Below are 24,908 nucleotides of genomic sequence, written 5' to 3'. Positions count from 1 at the left end.
TTGCTGGACTGTGTGTGTGTGTGTGTGTGTGTGTGTGTGTGTGTGTGTGTGTGTGTGTGTGTGTGTGTGTGTAATAAGAACTGCCTGGCTTCATAACTCTCCACTGACTTGCATACTTTCTAAAATTCGCGTAATATGAAAAAAAAAAAAATGTTAGTCATAGATTAAAGACAACGTAACCTGCCTTTACTGCTTCCCCTTTTCTCACATTTTTACGACGTCACCAATTCATGGACTCGGAAAAAAGAACGAGGAAGCTAAAAATATATTAGAACTTCTCCTTTTCTGACAATTTTTCTACTTTAACACGTAAAACAAAAATAAAAAAAAGGAATGTAGAAATCCATCGGGTTAAACAAAACAACAATACTTTTAACATCTGTTTTACTTGCATATTTTCTGGATATATGTAACCTAAAAGAGAAATGTAAATGTGAGGTTAAAGAAGGAGCTACGTACCTTTAGGAGTTTCACCTGTCTCACATTTTTCCGACTAAGTTAATACACGGAATTTGGATATACAAATGTGTGTGTGTGTGTGTGTGTGTGTGTGAGAGAGAGAGAGAGAGAGAGAGAGAGAGAGAGAGAGAGAGAGAGAGAGAGAGAGTAAAGCATATCATTACCTTCTCTTAGAACTCTCCCCTCACCCATATTATCGCCATTAAACATACACATATTCCGGTAATCGAAAAAAAGAAAAACCCATCCACAAATCAACCCCATACCTCACAATTTTCCTCCTAAACTAATACACAAAATTTGGAAAAATATTTTGAGAAAAAAAATCGAAAAGGAAAATAAAAAACATTACCTTCCATTTCAACTTTCCATTCATCATTTTTACGACTGCCTGTAATTATCGCGCGAGACGTGGGGTAGAGTAAGAGGATTGCCGCGAAGCACCTGTCCCAGCCCCGTCAATTCATTCTGGTGTGTGTGTGTGTGTGTGTGTGTGTGTGTGTGTGTGTGTGTGTGTGTGTACTTGTCTTTTGTGTGAGTGTGGATTTGTTTTTGTGTGGATTTGTTTTTTGTTTTTGTGTGTATGTACTTAGGTTTTCTTGAATGTGTGTGTGTGTGTGTGTGTGTATGTGTGTGTGTGTGTGCGTGTGTGGTGTGGTGTGTGCGCGCGCGTGCGCTTGTTTTTGTGTACGAGTGAACCGGTGACGCACTTCCTACGTCACTGTACGTCACAAGAGACCTGTTAGCTGCGTTGGGGGAATTAAAGTGACGCACGTAAGGGAGGGGGAGGAGAGGAGGGGAAGGGGGGGGAGGGGAAAGTAGGTGAAGGTGGGGGCAGGGGATTAGTTCTGGAAATAGATATGGTTGTGCTCACTTTAGGTAGCCATGGTGTTTCCCTGTTTCTGTGTTTCTTGTGTTGGTTTTTTCCCCCTCGGCTTACAGTCTATAAAAGCAGTGTTGGGATTTTATGAACGATGATGATGATGATGATGGGAATAATAATAATAATAATAATAATAATGATGATGATGATGACGATGAGAATAATATTGATGATGATGATGATGATTGTGATGAATGTGATGGTGGGACGTCTTTTGTTGATGTGATCTTGCCATCTCCTGACGATTTTATTTAACTTAGGAAGGATCTGTAGGAGTGACGTGGTTTATTATGGGTGTATATGCAGTACAGTATTTCCTCCTTGACGATGGATACCCCGTGCTGAAAAAAGAAAAATGGAGATAGCAAGTAATAATCTCCTAAAATCAATAAAAATAATAAAAAAAAAATAACTAATACGAGTACGTCACTGGATGCAAGGGAGTGAAGATTAAATCGCGGTTGGGAAAACATTAAGACAAGCTGCAAAATTCTGATGGGCATTTGTGGACAGCCAGAGGTTATCAGATTTGGTTAGCCTGCATCCAACATTACGTCGTGCAGTTAGCAGAGATTTAGCGAGGCCAGACATGTTCTGTTATCTTTTGTGCTTTAGACATTTCCGTCTAAAATATGGAGGGCTTGCCTTCCCGTTCCGGATTAAAATTTCAAGTATATATACGGCCGTGAATCCCAGAACTGCACGCCATATGCAAGGTGAGGTTGATGAATTTGGGGCCAGTGTATTGCAGTCTCCTTAGATTCATGTGTTAAGTTTTTAGGTGTGAATTCTATCTCCTTTTTTGGGGGGAAGGGGGACTTGGCTGGTTTAGTAATGATAGTACCATGTGTCTTTTTTTTTTTTTTTTTTTTTTTTTTTTTTTTAAGGGTAAAGTTGCTGCATATGAGCACTAGCTACTTATTTGGTTCGGTGGGTCTCATCGTTGCACAAGAGGTGAGTACATATTAAATGATGGCTATAAAGCTATTCTGGTTTGAGGGGAAGTGTGTGTGTGTGTGTGTGTGTGTGTGTGTGTAAAAATGAAGGGAGGGTACGGTGGGGTGGTTGAGTACTTGTTGAATAAGAGCAATAAACTTACTCCTGTGAGGGTGTAAAAGAGAGAGAGAGAGAGAGAGAAACACTAATAACACAGCAGATATGAAGGATGAGGGGAGGGAGGGGGGAGTCTACTGTCAAACTCGATGGCCATTTGGGTGAAAGTTGTGATATAGGTGTGAGTGTGAATAAGAGAGGGGTGGGTGGAAGAAGGGAGGGTAGGGGTGGAAAGGGAGAGCGAGGAGGAAGAGGGGGAGGGGAGCAATTGTCAGGCTTATTGTGAAGATGGATGGGGAAATTTAGGGAGGAGTGGGGGAGAGCGAGGTCAAATAACACCCTACTGGTCGTCATTAAAGTCAAGGGTATTTTAAATGTGACGACTTTTCCATATAACGATATTGTAAATTAGGGGAAGTTGGTAAATCAGGTTTGTAGGTAGCGATGGAAATTTAATCGATAGATGTTTTTGATTTACAGGTGATATTCGTAAAAAAAAAAAAAAAAAGGTGAACATCAAAAAACGGGTACTTGATAATTTACTCGTAACTTTTTTATTACAAGCCTCCCTCTTTTTTTTTTTTTGTATTTATTTTTAAATTGGTAAGTCCACAGTAAATTCCAGAAATAAAAGGCTGTTGCAGTTCCACTGTTACCCGTACAGTTGATCTGCCATCCAATCTGCAGTATCAGTTGTATGAAAAGCACTGAACAGCCAGATATATTTGTCTTACAGAGAAAATGCGAATAGCAGCAGCGCTTATTTTGAAAAAGTCAATACCATGGGTACTTTTTGAAGGCATTATAGTCCCACTTACAATAATCATAGTAGCAACAACCAACCTAACCTTGAAGAAAGAACATGAAGAAAATTTTTACGACTTACCGAGTGACCGTCAGGACCTTACGAACATAGATATAAAATCACTCAGTCAGTCGATCATGCTTCTCCGGGTTGAGAGTGATAAAGCAAAATACTCTGCCAGACTGCAGCTAATAATACGTAAAAGAACAGGTAAGGCAGCTTCACCTGACCCAGTTAACACAGAGCTCAGGGGCCATCACGTACTTGAGATGGAAGTCATTTACGAAAGAGACAGAACCTACAGACTCTCAGCGTTTGACGTGCAGTGCTGTATCGAGTATTTCCAGCACGGGACTGAAGGATGTGGGTTCTAGAAAACGCTGTCGCGGAATTTTATAATAGAAAAAAGAAAAAAGAGGCTGCATCCAAATGGCACCTGCACCTATTCTAGTTAGGCCCAGCAAAATTTTGTCGTGGTTTTCTGTTTCCTTCCACCCGTTCCCTCTCTTCCCCCCAGCTTTTACTTTTATACTGAGGGGTTATGGTGACTCACCGTTGCTTTGCCCATGTTGCCAGGTCAGGAGTGTTGCTTGGAGGTGGAAGATGGGAAGTGGGAAGGAACCATAAGTATCATGATAAAATCCAGGCAAAAATCTAACAACTAACTGGCATATAGACAAAAATCTAAAATTGAAAAAAAAAAAAAAAAAAAAAAAAAAAAAAAAAGGTCAGAGGGACAGTGAATATGTTTAAGCGTAGTAGTCAGCTTGTGAGAGACGTTGATCATGATTCAGCAGCGGTCTCTGCTTTCGTCAAAAGATTAAGAACTTTACTTTCGATATCTTTCTGCAGGTAGAGTGGTGCTTCATTTGGTTATTAAAAAGACCTTTGGACCAAAATATTACTTTTGTCTCCTCTGAGAAGCAGTTAGATACTTGCTTATATTGTACTTGTGAAAATCTTTATTCATCTTTATATTACCAGTGCAATACCAGTCTATCCCGTTATACCAGCTTCCTCTCTACCTGCATAATTACTGTACACCGCTTGAGTTAGACAGGTTGGATAAATGCAATAATTCTGTGGTTACCTTACCAGATGGGTCGGTGTGCCTGCTGTAAATGTAATGGGTGTATTGGAGTTGGAGATAATGTTTGCGCACATGCATTCAGGAGCATATTTTAATACCAGCGTACAGAATTGGACCCCATTCAGTGTGTGTTTCAAGCATGTAATTGGTTCCATTTGGAGCTTTGGATCACACACACACACACTCACACACACACACACATTTAAGTGGTTAGGGCTGTTAATTGGTAACTTTATTATGGACTAGGAGCTTAAACAATGTGGAAAAACGAAAACAAGGTATAAAAAATGAACAATGTATTTCTTGAAGAATAACATAACTAAAACATTCATTTGAGCAGGAAGTGATTGACCCTTTCAGTACGATGACGACTTTTCTCTATCCTTACAGCCGCTAGATATACAGGGTGGCACAAAATAAGCGAAACTAATTAATAAGGCTCTGAAATAAACTCGGTGCCGATTTTTTGCATCACCCTGTATTTATTCACATTATAGGGGAAAAAATCTTACAAAATGAAATAAAACAAATCTCCCCTAACCCCTTCAGTACAACGACAGACGATTTTATTCAGCTTAGGGGCTTCTCGTAGTGAAGGGGTTAACCTCTCCTATGACATTATTATGGTCTGTTATTGCTACAAGACGATTTTATTCAGCTTAAGAGACGTACTGAGCTTGAAGGGGTTAGATACAGCCTTCGATAACCCCTTCAGTGTGAGAGTTATTTCCCCACCTGAATGAAATCGTCAGGAGGTGGCAAGAATGAAATGTAAAAACACGGCATTGTAGTGAAGGGCTTATTGTCTGGATGAACTTTAGCGACTGTGTGTGTGTACGGGAAGGATTCAGTGTCAACAACCTCTTCACCATCTGATTATCTCCCCATAACCCCTTCACGCCGAGTACGTCTTATTTCACTCTTATCCCTACCAGACGATTTTAGTAAGTCAGGAAAAATCTTTGGTATTGAGGGAGATAAAGATTGCCTTTAATCCCTCCAGGTTCTGCAATTGTCCCTCTACAGCTGAATAAAATCGTCTTTAATTCAACCTAAATTCAGACGATTTTACTCAGGAGACTTCTCGAGTTGGAGGAATTAGATGCAGCCCTTGTAAACCCCCTCCCCCATCCACGACTAGATTTTCCTGAGTTGCATGAATCGTCTGGTGTCAGCAAGAATAAAGCAGAAAAAAATAGCTCGTCGGGTAGAAAGGGTTAACCACTTCAGTTCGATGATGTGCTTTATATTTTATCCATACTGCTTCGGTAACAGCAAACTCTAAAGAAAAAATTACGTCTTGTTTTTCTTGCTAACTCCATATGATTATATAAAGATTTAAGTTTCAAGCTAATTAACAAAAGACTGCTTATTTTTTATCTTATTCTTCATGCCTTCAGATAATTATATAAAGATTAAAGTTAACATAAAACAGCCATTTTTTTTTAAATCCTTGCTAACTCCCGCTTACAAAAACTTAGGCTGTGTAGCAGTGCAGAGGTTAGTGAAGGCTGTATCTAACCTCTCTAGCTCGAGAAGCCTTCTGTAAGGTAAATAAAATCGTCTGGATAAAGCACGAATGAAATAAAAACGTCATTAGTTTGAAGGAGTAAAGGATAATAAAGCTGAACATTACCATCCATCCATCATCTAATCCTGTGTTGCCCCATGAGGAGCGTAGGAGCCTGGGGCTAGGCAAGTTGGTCCTGACATTTAAAGTTGAGTGACCAGCCTCACTCAGCCCTGAGTGGCATTACGTGAGCAATAAACCCCAACCAACCCTTGGATATAAACCTGCCAGGCTCAATCCGATTGGAATGCCTTAATTACCCACTAAACCACCAGGTGCCATAGTTCGGTTATATGGTTACCACCCAGCATAGTAAAAGGTTTCCTGGTGTACATGAAACCATTTGGCATGTCAGTTATTGTAGAATCATCTGTAGACAAAAGGAAGAGGAAAGAAAGAGGGAAAGACAGACAGAAGAGGAAGGAAGAGAAAGTTAAGCCGTAAATTTAATTCTTCCATTCCAGACGATTTTATTCAGCTACGGATTTTTTCCTACAGAGGGGGAGGTGGTTTAAATGTAGCTTTTATTTAGCCCTTTCTAAGCTCAATATATATATTTTTTTAAGTTAGTTATTGCCTTCATTAACCCCTTCAGTATGAGGTCTTGCCTTAGAATGTGCTTCCATGTACTAACGCAGTATTATCCCATTGTGCCCATCAAATTCTTGGTACAATTACGAACTTGTTTTATTCGCCACGTTATCAAATGTAAACAAACTCTTGGGGTCGTATTAATAAATTTTCTTCAGCCTGTTTATAAGAATGCTTGTTTATACTGTTTTCACTCACACCAAACTGCAGTGAATAATAAAGTGAAAAATACAACAAAACAAGATTATTCTAATTTCACAACCAAAGTACTATGAATATTTAGGTGAAAAATACAGAACAAAATTATTCCTGGTAACAACTGCCTACTGCGATGATTTGTATATCGTAGAAATTAGCTAAGATCCTTTACAAATATGATTCTTGTTTAAGAACATTGTATCTGTTTATTACCACCCTAACAACATGGAACTTAAACCTACATTATCACTGCTCTTACTCGGTACAATACTGTACAATGATGAGTACCATACATGCAGTAAGATAACTTCACCTCTAAGACACTTTGGCACATCACTGTATATATATATATATATATATATATATATATATATATATATAGTGTCCCAGAACTAGATGTTAAAACTTTGGTGAGTCCTAAGGATATATTCGTACAGCTCATACATGAACATAATTAGGTCAGCTTCGGAACGGTTTGGGGTACTGTATACTTATTTTTAAATGGAGTGACGGAAGAAACAACTTGTTTCCACCCCTGCTCCTAATCTCTATATTTCTTGATGGGGCAGTTTATCGTGATTTTGAAGACTGTCAGGGTATTCTTAGCAAAAATATAACAGTCAGGGGTATAGAGGGGGGCAGCAGGGATGGATTTCTACCACAACCACTGTTCATATGGAGGTTGGCAACAGGGATGGATTTCTACCCCAACCACCATTGAAAGTCAGATACCTGCTATTGTATAAACACTGCGAATCAGACGTGTTTACAAAATATTTATGCCTTAAAACTTATAAACAATCACCTAAAGCTAGTGCATGAAATTCTGGGACACCCTGCCTATTATGAATTACAAATCGTTGTGAAAATCTTTTGGTACTGACATGCAGCAGGATTCAGATACATATTATAAATTGTGTATGGATTTGCGACTCTCATTAATCACACACTCACTAATTAAGGTGGAAATCAGAGATGTGCCAACCACAGCCATGTACAGAACTTTATTGCTTTCCGCCAATGCTATTATAAGTAACTTAGTGATATAATTTCTCTCGATGATAATGGATTTTGTAAACTGAAAGTGATAAATGGATGATCCTTAAACCTATCCCCTTTCACTTAACTCTTAGCAGACATCACAGTAAATGGGATGTTAAGAACAGAGCAAAATACCCTCCCTCAAAAACCACCTTCTGTTAGGTAATGCACCAGGGTTATTTCAGGGTCCACTTTCACTCAGCTCTTAACAGCGGACATCACAGTAAATGGGAAGTACAGACCCAGAAACAAAGAATGGAGCAAGATACCCTTCTCAAAGGACGCCCTTCGTTGGGTCATGCAACAGGTCCACCTCGGGGTCCATCTCCTGCCGGGCCTGCGAAGCTGCCTCCCGGATGTTTCTCGTGTGTAGGTCGTCCAGGTTCGAGGACTGGGGACATCTGGGGGTGGACACGGCATTACACCATGCTAAATATATCATCGTCATCATTATCATCATCACCACCACCACCTCAAACAGGGTGAAGCTGGCCCCAGAAACAGGGAAAAAATTAAGCAAGGAAACAGGAAACTTATTAACAGCATGTCTAGTGAAATGGGTCACATAATCATTCACATATCATTCTTAACTCCCAGAAACATGGCTGCATCTCACAAAGCCAAAAATTACTTAAGTAAGGGCTACTTTTAAGCTCAGTAAATTCGTCTGACGGCAGCAAGATATAAATACTGTTATCTAAGTGAAGGGGTTTAGGTGTTAACAGAGGTTGTCTTTAATATGCTTTTTAGAAACTATCGTGGCTAAATACTCCCGATCCTCTCCGAGGTTATTGTGTAAGACAGAGCCAAGTTTGAAATGTCAAGAAAGGTGAGCCGTGTTGGAAATATTACCAAAAAAGGTGTCGTACAGTACTTACTGTCCCCGTGTGAAGTGATCGTAGCTGTTCGTGATGGCCTGCTTGCACACATAGCACATGATGGTGCCACACGGGCAGGTCATCTTGTTGCATCCACCCACAGACACGATGCTCTTCTTACAGTTTGGACACGTCCTGTAATATAAGTATCAAACCTGCCTCAGATACATACCTGCATTTTCACTACAACTCATTACTTACGCTGAGTACACAGATCTACACAACACTCAGTACCGTATTACATATAGCCTAATCATTCATTCATTCATCATCTAACCCAGTGTTGCCCCGTGAGCAGTGTAGGAGCCTGGGGCTAGGCAAGTTGGTCCTGACATTTAAGATGAGAGTGACCAGCCTCACTCAGCCCTGAGTGGCATTAAGAGCAATAAACCACCCCAAGGATATAAACCTGCACCGGCTCAATCTGACTGGAGCGCCTTAATTACCCAGTGAGCCACCACGCGCCATAAGTTGGTTATATGGTTAACACCCAGCGTAGTAAATAGTTCCTGGTGTACAGGAAACCATTTGGCTTGTCACTCCGTACAGTCACCTGTAGACAAAAAGAAGGGGAAAGAATGGAGAAAAGAAAGGCAGAAGAGGAAGAAAGGAAAGAGGGATGGAAGACAGGAAAGGGCAGGCACCCGAAAGCAGCACTACATTGAGTGAGTGGGTGGTGAGCGCACCATATATACAGATAGATAGATAGATATAGATAGACAGATAGATAGGTAGATAGATTGATCTCTCTCTCTCCACACTGTAATACGGAGTAGTTGTTAAAAAATATAATACTGACTAGTTTAGCGAAACACACACACACACACACACACACACACACACACACACACACACACACACACACACACAGTCTCACCACCTACCTTATCATAGCCTCAGACATTTTATTTTCGATGTGAATACGGGCATCCTTCTGGTTATCATACTCCACCTCCTCACAGCGTAGTGGAATGTGTGATGGACGCCGACACTGCCTACAAGTACAGAGATAAGATATTTTAACGCCTTCAGTCCCATGACCTACTGCTTTATTTAATTATTGATCTGTTCAGGCGCTCTATTCACCTGAGCATAAAATTTTCGATCCCTGTTAATATCACATGGCAGCTGCAAGAATACTTTAGAAAATTTTCTCCGTGGGGTAAAGGGGTTAATTCACTGTACAATCACACACGAAGCCTGCCTGTCATTGCACTGCGTCCACTTCACGCTCACGTCATGTCCGTCACTTTCCTCCCTGACGCATCATGTCAAGAGAATCTATAGGCAGAGAAACATGTCATGCCTCTCTCTGTTAAGGAATATTAACTAACAGAGAGAGAAGCAGAAGGTGAAATGTTAAGTGAACTTTTAACCTTTACTGTGCAGAATAAAATTGATCATCTTTACCTGATATTGTTATTTTTTGCCATATTTGACTGTTTTATTCAGTATTATCTGATCTGCTTAATCAAATCATATCGAATTCCAGCATTACTTATTCAGCCCATACCTACCACATCCCAACTTAGCCTAACTAGACCAAACCTAAATTAACCATAGCCTCAAATAACCCAAGCCAACCCAGCCAAACCTAAATTAACCGCAGCCTCAACCCAGCCTAACTTATTCTAATTAAATGCATCCGAACGTAATCGACCATGACTAAACCAAACCTAACTTAACATGACCAAACCAAACCCCAGCTTCACCTACGCTAACCTAACCGCATCCTAACCTAACCTAACTTAATCTAATCAAACCCACCTGCACGACTCCTTAAGACATTCTGGGTTAAGGCACTCCAAGACTCTGTTGTGAGGGTCTGGCATGATGACCATAAAGTTGCAGAAGGGACACGCTACCAGGTCCTCTATGCCAGCCCTCTCCACCTCCTCCTGCTGTCTCCTTTCTTGCACCTGAGGGAGAAAATGTAGTTGGGGGTTATGAGTGGGGATGGTGAGAAAACGTAAGTCACAAATAACACCAACACCACACACCATCATACCGTTACCACACCACACCACCACCACCACTCCACACCATGCCACCACCGCTATTCCACACCACACCACACCATCACTACCACCACTTCACACCACACCACCAACACTACTCCACACCACACCACCACCACCACTACTACACACCACACAACCTCTCTCTCTCTCTCTCTCTCAACAGTACCCATGAGTGTCTGGAAGTGAAGTAATTTAGTGATGCCAAAAGGGCAGACAGATAAACAGATAGAAAGATACAAACAGACAGATGGACGCTTAGGTACAGCAGGCAGGTATAGACAGTAAGTGATTGAGGGGACAGACAGATAAAAAAAAATAGAGAGAAAGCCAGATACAGACAAATAGAAATTGGACAGGAAGGATGGGCAGAGAGGTAAAAAGATAGAAGGATATAGACGGGCAGATACAGACAGACAGAGGGACAGACATATACCTCTAACACCCTCATCTTTTTAAGCACCACCGACCCACAAAGATTGGTAGACGGAGACAAAAGCAACAGACAGGTACACAGAATGATACAGACTGGCATATTTTGTACATCAACACCGCTCTGCCTCACCTTCTTCAGCACCACAGGCTCCATGACCCTGCCCAGCGTTGTCAAGGAGAACTCTGCCTCACAGTACCCGTTCATGCACCTGAAGACGTTGTTGCCCAGCCCGATCTGCGCACCTACGTGTCTGTGGGGGGAAAAAGGAGTAGTAGTAGTTAGGGTCCTATTTTGTATGACCGTTGATTCGTGACACCTCTTCCTCGGCGATTAATTATGAACGTAGCATTGGAGATCTTGTTAACTCCCTTCCTTTGCGATTTATTCTGCGCATTTCACCTCATTGTCCTCTTGTATGTTACTGATGCACACCGTGTAGATATCAAAATTATGCGAATCAAATACGAGACAACGTTGAGGCGTAATATAGCAGATAAATCGCTCAGGAAGAGGTGTTACGATGCCTCTCCTATGCCGCCTACAATGCGCCTAAGCAATTTCAATCTGGTGACGTCAGTTTTAATTTTATTCTTTCATCAAACGATTTTATTCAGTACAGGACAGACCTCTTGCACTCAAACGATTAATGTACAGAAACGCTATTATCTCCGCCAAGGAGGTTATGTTTTTGCCGGCGTTGGTCTGCTGGTCTGTTAGCAGGATTACTCAAAAAGTTATGAACGGATTTTGCTGAAAATTTTGGAGGGGTAGGGTATGGCCCAAGGAACAATCCATTAGATGTTGGTGGTGATGCGGATCATCATCCGGATCCTAGATTTTTTTATGGATTCTTTACCATTGCGGGATAGCGGCAATTTCAACATTTTTGCTTCTAACTGGATAAGTAATGCCTACATAGCTTGCACTTCAGTCTTGGCGGAGGTTTGCAATCTCGGATTGTTCTTGTTACATTTATTACAGTATTATTTATATGTATTATTTTCTTTCATCATCATTAGTGTCTTTCTTCACTTAATCTTGCTACAGTCATGATAAATCCACTTCCCCCCTTCATTCCGATGGCGTACTCTTAATTATATTCGCACAATCTTCAACTGATTTTATACAGTAAAGGAAAGGCTATTTGAACTGTAGGGTTAAATATACTGTAATCTTCTTCAGCCTCTTCAGTATGTGAGCATTTCCTAAACTAATAAAATTGTCATATGGTTGCAAGAAAAATAAACATCATCGGTCTGTAGAAGCTATATACCACGTAGCAAAGGGGGTTATAAACTTCAGATATCCAACTACAATAATGTTATTTCATTCTAGTCTTGCTTCTGCTGAATGGTTTTATCCAGCAGAAGGGAAAGCCTCTTGTTGTGAAAGTTACAAAAAAAAAAAAAAAATCTGTCAACGCCTTCAGTGCAATAACATTTTTTTACCTCATTCTTCCTGCCACCACACAGTCTTACGCAGCTTGGGAAGGACTGCTCGTTGTGATAGGGTTAGAACAGCATTTAACCTCAGATACAATGATGTGCTATTTTGGTTTATCCCTGCTCTCGCCAAGCTATTTTATTTAGTTTTAACTTTGATTTAATTGTGGCTAATACTAATCGAGTTATTTATGGTGTGGGCGAGTCGCAGAAGTCTAAGAGTTTGGATTACAAGCGAACAGAACTGTACATCCAAGTCATCCAATATACAAGTTCCATCCAATATTAGAAGGCTTGTCAATATACGAGTACCGGTACTGCTCTAGATAACTAAGTACTCACTTTCTGACACACTCGATGCAGAACAAGTGATTGATGTGACGGCTGTTGCAGGTGGCCATGTGTTGGGCTGGAATGTTCTCCTCGAAGCATATTGTACACTCATACATCGCAGACCCACTGGCACCCTGGTGGATAAAAATGACAGTACGCTAATGTAGTGAAGTGCAAAGATTAGGCTGCATGAACACACACACACACACACACACACACACACACACACACACACACACACACACACAATGAATCGCAGAACCAGCAACAAGATGAAGTGAAAAAAAGCCTTCGAAATATGACATTAATAGCTAGAAAGCACTGAGAGAGCACATACCTCCACCAATGCCACTGCCATTAAAAAGGATCCTGGTCCGGATCCACCCCCAAATTTAATAAACTGTTCCTTGACTCGTGGCCCACTCTTCCACAAAATTTTATTGAAATTCACAAAGAACTTTTGGAGATAATATATATAGGATCCGGATCCGCCCCGAAATTTAATAAACTTTTACTTGGCCCATTTCAACATACACACAAAGATATTAATACACAGAAAGTGAATCATTCATTATGGCTACGCCGTTGGCATTTCTACTGACGTCCCTGGGCTGATTGAATTAGGAATATCGGACTTACTTATACAGTGAACCACTGCCATGAGCGATATTAGTCCTGAGCCTCTTACACTGTCAACTTTAACATGGCCTAAAACTGACATCTCTTCACCTTGAATGGTTAGATGAAATAATATACCGGTAGCTATTAACACTAGAATAAGGTAGTTACGACAAAGCGCTATGGAAAGGTTGTAATTGTGTCCTCTGGCTCGGTGAGAGAATAAGCAGCAAAGGGATAAAACTCTTTGCCAAATTATGGTGGACGAATTATATGATATTCCCATCCTGCTGTACCTACCGCATGACCATACTGCGAACTATGAGGTCTATCCGTCCTGAGCCTCTTCGTTGACTCCACCCTGGCCTCCTGCTGCCTTTTGAGGTGGCCGCTAATCCTGGGGTCCCTCGGGTTGGTCTTCTGGAGTTCTATCAGTTCCTCCACCAGCTGCTCGAACGCCACATTGCCGTCACATCTGAGTGTACAATATCACTTCTTTCATTATCATCATCATCCATATTAGTTTTCCCGTTTCCCATCAAAGATTTTTAACAGTTTATAAGCTGGAGTGGGTGCAAGCCAGGGAACTGCACACTGATCTTCATCAATCAATCAATCAATCATTTCCTGTAGCATCCCACGGGATGCATAGGGCCTTGATGAACTCTCTCCACCAATATTTATCTCCTACCATCTCTTTCAGGTCCCACCAACACTCCTTTCCTGCTTCTCTCTTCATTGTCCTCAACCAGGTCTCCCTCGGCCTACCTCTGCCTCTTCTTCCTCTAGCAGTCCATTCTGGCACATCCTGTATTAAACTGCCTTGTTTTCTATATATGTGCCCAAGCCATTTCCAGCGAGACAGTCTCGTATTCATCAACAGGTTCAACTCTCGTAATATCCCTAACTCTTTCATTTGTAACTCTGTCTTGACACTTTACCCCAAGAATCCTTCTCAGCATTTTATTCTCAAATCGTAACACTTTCTGATCTGTTGCAATTGTACTGTACCGTGACATGCCCATAAATTAAGATTGGTCTAACCATGGACTTGTAAATTTTTACTTTAGTATGTACCGAAAGCATATTATTATTATTCCATACAGACTTCAACATTCCAACAGCTCGCCAAGCCTGTCTAATCCTGTCCTCAGTTTCATCTTCATAGCTACCAGGTATATATAATATTTTCTGAAACTGGAATCACAAGACATAATTTTTTTTTTTTTTTTGGAGGAGTGTCATCTGTAATTACTTTATGTAGTATGGTACAGTGATTAGGTTTTTGCATTTATGTACCGTGGTTCACTACAGGCAATTTTAAGGACCATATTCTACAGTGCCAATTAGGTAGTCTCTCGTCTTACAATGCTGCATTGTCCAGGACAACACTACCTCTATTTTTACCTACCATGCTGAATATTGCTGATGCTACACATAAGAGTCTCACCTTTCTAAGAGATATTGTGGATCAGCATCTGGGAATATAGACATCAGCTGCGCAAGCTGTGTTGATTTGTTATCATTTGCTGGGTCTTGTAAGTTCTGGTTTTCTTCCTCTTCTAATCTCCTCGCTAGTTCCTCATCCCCAGTGGTGTCCTCCATGTCTTCAACAGCCCCTTCTTCAGCCAGCTCTCTCGCAAGCATTTCATCATCAACTGTTTCTTGGGATATATCTTCAACTTCTTCTTCCGAATCCAGTGCTGCCATTTCACCATCCTGTCGTTGCGAGCTGCCTGCTGCTGTTGCTAAATCATCATCCTCTCTCACACCTGCTTCTTCGTTCAGCTCCTCTGCCAGTCGTCTTGCCAGTCTTTCATCTTGTGCTTCTTGTAGACACTCTTGACGAGCCATTTCCTCTGCAATTTGTCGTGCTAATCTTTCATCAGCCTCAAGTCGCTCCTTCTCTTCCCTGGCCATGTCTTCCAAAATCTGCCTAGCCAAATGTTCATCTCTGTTAATGATGTCTTGTTCTCTGAGTGCGTCATTTATCTCATCTGGTAGTTGACCTTCACTGCTCTGGTTCTCCTGAAGTGGATCATACCAAGATTCGTCTTCATCTTCGTCTTCAGCATCTTCTTCTTCTCCTGCAGTTGTTGGTTCACTGTGCTCTGAAAGTTGGTCCACATAAATTTGTAAGTGGTTATCGTCACTTTCATCCGGCAGATCGATACCTTCTATTACAAACACACCTGGTACCGGTACCACCCCAATGATACGTACGTCGTCATCTCCTGAAACTAAATCTGTGTCAGTGCCTTCATTTTGTATCTCGCCACCCTTATTCCCTCTGTTCTCTTGCCCTTCACTCGTGCCTGGAACTACTGCATTTTCACCACATATGTTTCTTGCACAACCATCGTCTTCATCATTTGTGTTAACATTTCCATCATTCATGTCCACTACAACGTAGTCAGGTTCCTCAATGGCCACTCTTCTAGTACCCGAATTTTCGTTTGATTCTACATGATCTGGTTGAAGCACATCGCTGTTCACATTGCCGGTATACAACGCTCCTGCTACACCACTGTCTCCTCCCTCTGCACCTCCATCGATCACTGTCTTGTCTCTGCTTTCATCAGGCTCACTTCTGCAAGCAGCCTCTTTACCTATATCTGGCGTTGCACATCTGTCATCATGAAGCACCTCCCCAGTATTGTCTTCAGCCACTACATCTGTGTTTGACATTCTGGAGCCATCATCATTATGCATCTCTCTTTCATCATCAAAGTTTTCTTGTGCATCAGCCAGGGATCTGTTCCCAATCTCAATCACCTCACAATTATCATGACTGTCTGCCTGTTCAGTAACTTCAGGATCATCATCTCTATTATCATCAAGTACCTCTACGCTGTCATTACTGTATTCACTTCGTCGTGGGGAATTTATCTCAAGACTGTCTGCCTGTTCATTAACTTGAGGATCATCATCTCTATTATCATCAAGTACCTCTACGCTGTCATTACTGTATTCACTTCGTCGTGGGGAATTTATCTCATGACTGTCTGCCTGTTCATTAACTTCAGGATCATTACTTATGCTGTCTTCAACTACCACTACACTGACATTACTGTATTCACTTCGTCGTGGGGAATTTATCTCCTCTTCAGACATTTCGCGAATTAAAACGTTATCTGCAACTACCGCTGATGTACCGGCATCTCTTTCCAGCACCAGTCTATTTAAATCGTCTTTGTTTACATCCACCAGAACTGCCAGTCTGTCTTCATAAAAAAGGTTTCGAGTCATCCCAGGGCCATTTCTTTGGACCATAGGCATAGGATCAAAATACTCTTCCTCATCCACTCCATCAGCCTGACACGATTCCCACATCATATCCGGTTCCAGTTCCGGAGCTCCTGGAACAGGCCGAACCAACTGTGCATCGTTCACATGAGCACCTGTATCGTACGAGAGAGCAACAGCACCTTCTGAATCGTCCCCCATGGCTTGCTGGGAATCCTGGAGCCACAAGAGGGACTGCAAGAGAGCTTCGGCTTCCTCCTCGGTCTCGCAGATCTCGAGTTGAGTTCTAAGACTGGTTCGGTCCACGTTACTCACCACGGCGCAGACGAAATCCAGCTTCTCCCGGCACCACTTTTCTCTGTCTTCCCCCTGAGGTAGTGCCTCTGCCATACTGCAACACAAAGAATAACACCAACATAGTTCACAGCTTCCTGTTAGTGATAGGGAAGAGTAGGCTAAGAAAAGAAAGAGATAAGTAAGACGGAGAAGGTGGGACAAGGAGGAGGGATGCATGATTAAAGCAGGAAAGAAGAAAATAAAAGTGGAACAAAAGGGGTAAGTCATAGATGGTCATGAAGACAAAAGAAAGATCACGGAAGGCAAAACAGGAGCAACAAGGAAAAACCGTGGAAAAGAGAAGTGTAAGAAGAAAAAGACATCAAGAGGGAGAACGAAGGAAGATTGAAACAGGAGGAAGGGGCAAAAAGGAAAGAAAGGGAGAAGTGTGAATGGAAGAGATAGAGTAAAAAAGGGAAAGCTAAAACAGAAGAAAATGGCAGAACGTGAGGAATGGAAATAAGAAGGATAAGAAGTTTCTGGAAGAGAGAAAACAGGAAAGGACAGAATGCAGTGGTAAAGGAGAGAATGTAAAAGAGAGACAGGGGAAGAGCAAAGAGTGAAAAACAAGAAGCAGAAAGGAGTGGAAAGGAAAAAACTGAAAGGGCGATCGGATCGATGATGAAAGGATATGACAGAGAAGAGGAGGAAAGAGAAAGAGGAAGAGGTAAAAAGCAGGAAGAACAAGAACGGAGTCATGAGGAAAAAGAGAAAAGCAAAATGGGAGAGGAGAAAGTCACGAAAACTGACAAGAATGGAGTCACTAAACGAATGAGAAAAGAGGAAGAAAAATCTGGAAAGTAAGGAAAGGCAAAAACCAGAAGGAAAAGAAATAAGCTTAGGAGGAGGAGAAATATAAGGTAAAGCAGCGACTGGAAGGGCGAGGGAAGAAGAAAGATAAATGAGGGGAAACTAGTTAGATAGAAATTAACCTCTTCTGCTTTGGGACATCTTTTGTAGCTAACGTCACACACATAAACACAGACCACACAAAAATTATCTTAAACTGAAATTACCTGTTTCACCTTAATGCTGAAATGGAAAATTACTTTGTTCTTTGGTCACATCACAATATGAATAGGACAGCAAACCCACAGCTGAACATACTGTGTTTTCTCTGTGGTAAATCAGAAGGAAACAGCACCTAATGTAGCAAATCTATACCCTTTCAGTCGCAGAATGTTATTTTTACCTGGCTTGCAAGACGCCAGGTAATAAAAGAGCAAGGCGAACATATCTTGAATTGAAAAACTCTTACAGTAAAACCTTCACCCCACTCAAAGCATTAGTTTTACAATAGCTACCCAGTTTCACACGGTGTATTGTTATAGCACTTCCCCATCCCCCTTCCCCACCACAATTCCAGTTCATCCCACCCATTCCTATGTCCCTCATACCTAATCCTTAACAACCGATAAACCTCCACTTCCTACAAACCACGAATCCTACAGCAACCACTTTCACAGGGTGTACTTTCCTCTCCCAGCTCCACCAATCACGAACATTTGCAGCCCATCCCGCCTTTTCCTTTGCTCACCACGCCCATAGCGTTACTACCCACCCACCCCACACACACGACGGTCTCATGGCGCGATGCAGGTCACGTAGTCGACAAGCGCGCTTCTAGTTTTATTTGTTATCTCCAGACGATTTTATTCACTTTATTAGACTTTTCGAACTGGACGAGTTTGACATACCCGGTATTTTGGTTATCCATACTATTTTATTTAGCGCGGCAGAGACTCGTCGAACTAGAGAGGTTAGCTAAAGCCTTCACAAAGCCTTTGAACACTGGAGGTCTTTCTAAGCTAGATAAAATCCTCTGGAGATAGCGAGAACGAAATAATACGTAACAGGACTGAAAGAGTTAAATGGATACAATATGGCGTTAACCTTTACAGTACCGGTAATTGTTAACCCGATGAATCAAGTACAGTAACATCTTTTATTCAATTTATTCAACTCTTAGATATCATGTAGTGAAGGGGTAAATAGCCTTTGTTATAACCTCTCCAGTTCAAAGTCTCTCAGGCTGTATAAAGTTGCCTTACAGCAGCACGAATAAAGTACGGTACCGATACTGTATAAAAAAAAATAAAAAAAAATCACATTAAAAGGGTTACCGGTACCCTGTATTTCAGATTATTATTATTATTTATTTTTTACCCTAATGAAATCAAACGTAACCTAATGTGCAGTTTTCTTGGGGGGGAAATTCTTACTGCTTAACCTTGCAAAAGTATGTATACATCAATAAAGGCTTTTTAACTGTACTTTTGTCTTAAGAAACAGGATTTAGTTGGATCCCGGTTACTGAATATTCGGTACCTACATTCTTCATGCAATCATATGATCTGTTTTTTCTAAGTGAAGGCTGCTCGTGTTGATAAGATGACCAGTGACTGAAGCATATCGTTCTTTTAAAAGCTGTTATCAGGCTATCTTACCAGGAATCATAAAAACAGCCCACAGAGTTATCAAGAGGTTTGATTAATTCTTTTCCACACGTAAGAGGTGAGGTGGAGTGAGTATAGCCTAGTGGGATGTTGTTGGGTAGGGCGTGAGTTCGATCCATAGGTAGGGAGCAGTTTGTGGATTAAAATTTCGTTAACCTCACCTGAGCACGTACGGTACCCGTAGTTTGCATTTTATTCTTGCTACTATCAGACGATTTCATTCAGCTCTGGAGAGGTCCGTAATAGTGAAACTGTTAATGAAAGGCCGTATCCAACCCCTCCGGTATGAAGTCTCCAGTAAGCTGAATAAAATCGTCAAGAGGTGGCAAGAATAATTTTAAAAAACCGTCATCGAATAGAAGGGGTTGAAACGATGAAGTACATACCCCATAATATATCATAAAATATATATCCCAGCTAATACCATCACACCAGGCCTGAATGAAACACCCTTAGCATGTATTCAGTATGGACGGTGGGAATTATGTATCCAAGCCGTAACATGCGGTATTTGACACATAAGAGGACTGCTGCGCTTCAGGGAACGGAATATCTAATGCATGCCCAGCCTTGGAAACGAAGAAAATCCATTGTTCCTAGGGTCTTCTTATAAGTGGCTTTGAAGATTATGCAACAAATTTTCCTTGGCGATTAAATCTGAACATTACACCTTAATACCTTGCAAGTTACTAAAGCAAACAGTGTCTTTATTAAAACATAAATAAAAAATAAAATCTAAAATTAAAAAAAAAAATGTGAAGGTGTAACATGCAGAATAAATCGCTCAGTAAGAGGTGCAACGAAGTGTCCTGTGCCACTGATAGTACGGCCCCTTGAGTCTCGACATATCCCGACTACTGAAATCTCAACTACTTTATTCATGAGAGATAGATAGATAGATAGATAATATAGAGAATACGGCCACTTGAGTCGACATATTCCGACGACAGAAATCTCAACTACTTTATTGTTGAGAGAGAGAGAGAGAGAGAGAGAGAGAGAGAAATCCCCATTTGCCCTTCCTTGGTCTCCTTTTCCCGCGTGTTTTACTCCATGTAACGTCAGACGATTTTATTCAGCTTCGAGTGTGCATAGGGTCCCAAGTGTTAGCTAGCTATTACTAAATCCCACATGGTTCTGCCCTCTGTGGAATTCCAGCTACCGCCAGACGATTTTATTCAGCTGAGTGAGTCATAGGAACCGAAATGTTAACCTCTTCAGAGTTAAACATCTAGGCCTTATGCAATCACCTGCTGATGTAAAGAATGGAAACCATGCCTCCCTTCTTCTTTGCTATCGTTATCTCATTCTAGTAGTTCAGTTACTCTTCTAGGAGCTGCCTAGCATGGGCCAACCGGCCTACTGCAGTTATCCTCTCTTCTTATGTTCTTATGTTTATTCTCCTCCCTCCCTCCCTCTTTCCCCCTCTAAGCCTCAACACACTACCTCAGCCCTGGAACGTCTTTTTATAGTTTGTCATCGTGAGTGGTTAATGGATTGTTTTTGATCACTTCGAGACGTGATTCCTGAACAGAATTAAAGCGCCCTGTGACAGCATTGACCACACATTCAGAGGACTTTTCATTCTTTCCTAACTCCATGCGATTTACTCAGCTCTGGAGAGACTTTCCGACCTGTATGGGATATATAGCTACATTTTTCATTTACCCCCTCATCACTAGGATCTCCTTCGAACAGATTTATTTAGCAGTATGGTAGGCTAACAAAAATAGGCTACAATAAAAAAGAGGGAAGGGGGGAGATCGCAGTCATGCCCCTTCAATAAATAAGCCCTTTTTATTCCAACATTTGACTTACTTATCCAGCCTTGGGGAGATCTTTCTACAGGAGTTTAAGGGTCATTGTTTCTGTATATCTATCACTAAAGTGGATTCCCTGAAGATGGAATAGTATGTAAGAAGCAGTTATAAAATCTGAATGACGTCTTTGGGCTGATGGGGCTCAAAGTACATTTAAAAAGTATATTTCGATTCCTGTCTACCCTAAATCGACTCAAACTTCAAATCTTCTTGCCTGATTTCCCCTTCAGCCAGGTATTCTAAATATTCTAACTCTACTCGCGATTTTATTTTTTTTACCATGCCAAAGAAAGCGTCTGGTGTCAACTACAGATTCGTAATTCTCAGCTCAGAGATTAATCTGTGTAGCTACTGGGTACCTTAACTCTGGTTGCGGTTTGTTCTGGATACTGAATCTCTCTCTCTTCCGGGGAATCACGTACTTGGCTAATCCTGCACAATTCATAAACATGTCCTCCCCTCTTCTCCTTCTCTCTCTCTCTCTCTCTCTCTCTTCATTTTCCCACTGTTTCGGGTACACATTTTTTTTTTTTTCCAAGTAGCGCCATATAATTTTATCCAGTTTAGGTTATAAAAATCTAAATAACCCCATAACAACCTTGAATTACATTTTTTTTCCTTGCTACCTTTAGACGATTTTGTTCAACTTAGGGAACACCACTTGAAGGGGTAACTGAAGGCTATATTTGATGTTTCCGTTGCGAAAAAATTACCCACCTCAATAAATCGTCTTGTGGTTGGAAGAAAACAAGTCATCGGATTGAAGAGGCTAGTTTAGATAGCTACATACAAAAAAAAAAAAAGGTACATTATTCTAGGTAACAGCATACGGTTGTTATTATTATTATTATTATTATTATTATTACTGGCGAGAAGCTCTTTCATTACAAGTCTCCCATCCTCTGAATAACACTGCCTGGTAGTAGCAGGAATAAAATGCAGAATACGTGCCTGGAACTTTGGGGTTTAGTGTATGAGAGAGAGAGAGAGAGAGAGAGAGAGAGAGAGAGAGAGAGAGAGAGAATTTTATCGAAAAAAATTACCCGTTGTTATCTTACTTAAGTGGATAACATTCCTCCTCATATCACCAACTTGCCTCCTCTCTCTCTCTCTCTCTCTCTCTCTGTCCTCCCCATTCCTTTCTTCACAAGCATTTTCCTGTCCTCTCTCACGCTTCCGATGTTTAGCCAATCTTCCCCCCTTCCTTCTCTGTCCCCTTGTCCTTCCCCTCCTCTCTCCTGTCCCTTCCCCCAGCCTCATCTGGCATTTCCTCTTCCCTCACAGTCCTCCCCATTGAGTATTCCCCCCTCCTCCTCTATCTTGTTTGTCCCACTCCCTTCCCTTACTAATCCCTTCTTCCTTTGTCTTCCCATCACCCAAGATATATGCTACCCCAGTGCTACCCCTCCTCCCTTCTAACCTCCAGACAAACTCCCTTCTATCCCTTGCTTCTCTCCTCCCTCCCTTCCCCGGCCACCCATTCCCCCTCCCAACCCCGAAACTAATCCTCACGTATCTCACTATCCTCCCTCTCCCGTCCCGTCTAACCACTTTGCACCACCTCCTCCCCTTCCCTGTCCTCCCCTTACCAGTCCCTCTCCGCACCCCTCTACCACCCACCCCTGTCGACCATGCGGTGGCAGGCACAGCAAAACACTTTCACTTATCATCCATTTGTTTAACTCCACATACGTACTTACTTGTTACTTGTGACGCCAGTGTTTCAGTATCAGTCCTATGTTAACCTTGATATGATAGGAAATAAGATATAAATAATCTTTCCGCTAACGTTTATCTCTGTTGTCCTTATCGGGGTTGGAAGGCGTTGTTGCCATATGCGTGTGCTTCCCTTTAGCTGACGTATTTACTATTTTTGACTTACGGTTCTTTATCATGACACTGTTATAACTGATGAGGTATAGTTAAGTAATATATGTCTTACCTGGTTATTCTTAATCCAAATCGTGTCAGTTCTATGAGAAACCGCGCGGAAAGGCGGGTAGGTATGAAAAGCAGAGTTGCCAGGTCGACGCTATACCTTCCCGCTCAATATCGAAGGAAGACAAGCAGAGTTTTCACGACCTCTTACATCTGCTTGTAGATTGTCGTCTTATCGTTAGTATTATGACACCTTCATATTTATTGGTCTTCACAAACAGTCATATAGCGCGTGAGAACCACAAACTTGATAACCTTCATGAATGCACTACCTGGCAACTACTTTGTTTACATGTCGCCAGAGCTGGGCAGCTCCTCACGTCTATCACACAATAACTGACAATAATACACTTCAGTTAAAACACGGAATGCCAACACTCACACTCCAAGTCACTCCTCGAACACTCACGCTTCCCACGGTGCAGAATTCTGTACGATACGTGAAGAATTAAGACGAATAAACAGCAGTTCTTCCACCACACCACAGGACACACAGCCCCCCGCACACTTCTGAGGCCCACTGACTTGCTCGTAGCTCGACACGAATCCGACACGTATTGGACCAAATCCCCCCTACCCCCATCCCCCGTCGTTGTCTCCCCCCTATTCCATCTTTGTTTATTCCACCTTTAACACAGATTGTGTTGAATGTTTATTTTTTCTTTTCGTTTCTTGTTTTTAATAGTGTGCCGAATTACACCATCATACCTCTCCAGAGCGTTGCATATATCCACTGCCTTGCCCCTCACCCGTTTCTCTGACTTCCCCTCCTCTTTTATCATAGTTTACTCATTTCATTACAAATTTTCCCAAGTTCATCTATACAGAGAGATACGTTTCGTACACGGCCATCGTTTTGTCGTATATTTTTGTTCTGTTCAGCCTGACCTTGACGCTGAGCCGCACGCCTGCGCTTCGTGCTATTGTGATCATTTTGCTTTTCACTACTTCCGTTTTAGAGGTTTTCCTTAATCTGAAGTGTATATATATATATATATATATATATATATATATATATATATATATATATATATAAGAATGTGTATGTGAAAGATATTGTCAGAGGCGGTATAAGAAAAACAAAATTACACATCATTGCACGGCTACAATGACTAGCAGTATCTTGGACTTACTACTGTAGGTGTGTGGATTAAATTGCGGATTTTATCAAGCCCATGAAAAGCCGATCCCAGTTCAAGGCCACAGAACCCGGACAAGCAGAACAAACGTCACTGATTTGTCATTGCTGAAGGGAGTAGGGAAGAACATCATATTACCCAACATACTCGGTGAAGTTTGTGTGTATATATATATATATATATATATATATATATATATATATATATATATATATATATATATGCCAGGGGGTATACGAATATTTAAAATAATGTAGCCTAGATCATACAACTATACTCATGGCTTTTCTGATTCACTGTGCCTTCTTCATCAAGCCTTTTCTCCTCCTGCAAAACATCCTATGTCGGGGGGGGGGGATGAAGTTGGGAAGGAGGGGACCTTAACCCAATAAACTAAAAATCGTCCGTTGTAAGCCGGGATATAGTATGAAATTCCATATTCATGGCCAAAACGTCAATCATGAGAACTTGACATTTCTGATACCTTTTTGTTTTCATTCCTTCAATCCGGTGACTTTTTAACCCTTTAATGGACGATTTTTATTTAGCCTAGGGGAG

The 24,908-nt window shown here is 41.4% G+C and overlaps 1 protein-coding gene across 1 annotated transcript; it reads right to left on the bottom strand.

The window, feature by feature from the left end:
- Positions 1-7,438: 7,438 nt before the first annotated feature.
- Positions 7,439-23,707, bottom strand: LOC145415579 (uncharacterized). The gene is made up of 9 exons (XM_080284800.1): positions 23,621-23,707; positions 14,866-17,052; positions 13,716-13,890; positions 12,807-12,931; positions 11,152-11,272; positions 10,336-10,487; positions 9,453-9,563; positions 8,569-8,703; positions 7,439-8,091 (listed from the first exon to the last, which is right to left on the bottom strand). Exons 2-9 carry the CDS (start codon positions 17,049-17,051, stop codon positions 7,965-7,967), a joined length of 3,132 nt encoding a protein of 1,043 aa, XP_080140926.1. The 5' UTR covers position 17,052; positions 23,621-23,707; the 3' UTR covers positions 7,439-7,964.
- Positions 23,708-24,908: the final 1,201 nt, after the last annotated feature.

This window comes from Coenobita brevimanus, chromosome 103, assembly GCF_032717465.1.
Source record: "Coenobita brevimanus isolate Jiangsu-jjx chromosome 103, ASM3271746v2, whole genome shotgun sequence".
NCBI classification, from domain to species: domain Eukaryota; kingdom Metazoa; phylum Arthropoda; class Malacostraca; order Decapoda; family Coenobitidae; genus Coenobita; species Coenobita brevimanus.
This window is presented reverse-complemented; position numbering and strand designations above follow the sequence as displayed.

Coding starts and splice junctions, on each gene's coding strand:
- LOC145415579 (XM_080284800.1), bottom strand. CDS start 17,051: ATGGCAGAGGCACTACCTCAGGGGGAAGACAGAGAAAAGTGGTGCCGG. Junction 11,273..12,806: donor TGCATCGAGTGTGTCAGAAA/GTGAGTACTTAG, acceptor TTCCCCCCACAG/ACACGTAGGTGCGCAGATCG. Junction 9,564..10,335: donor TGTCTTAAGGAGTCGTGCAG/GTGGGTTTGATT, acceptor CTGTACTTGTAG/GCAGTGTCGGCGTCCATCAC.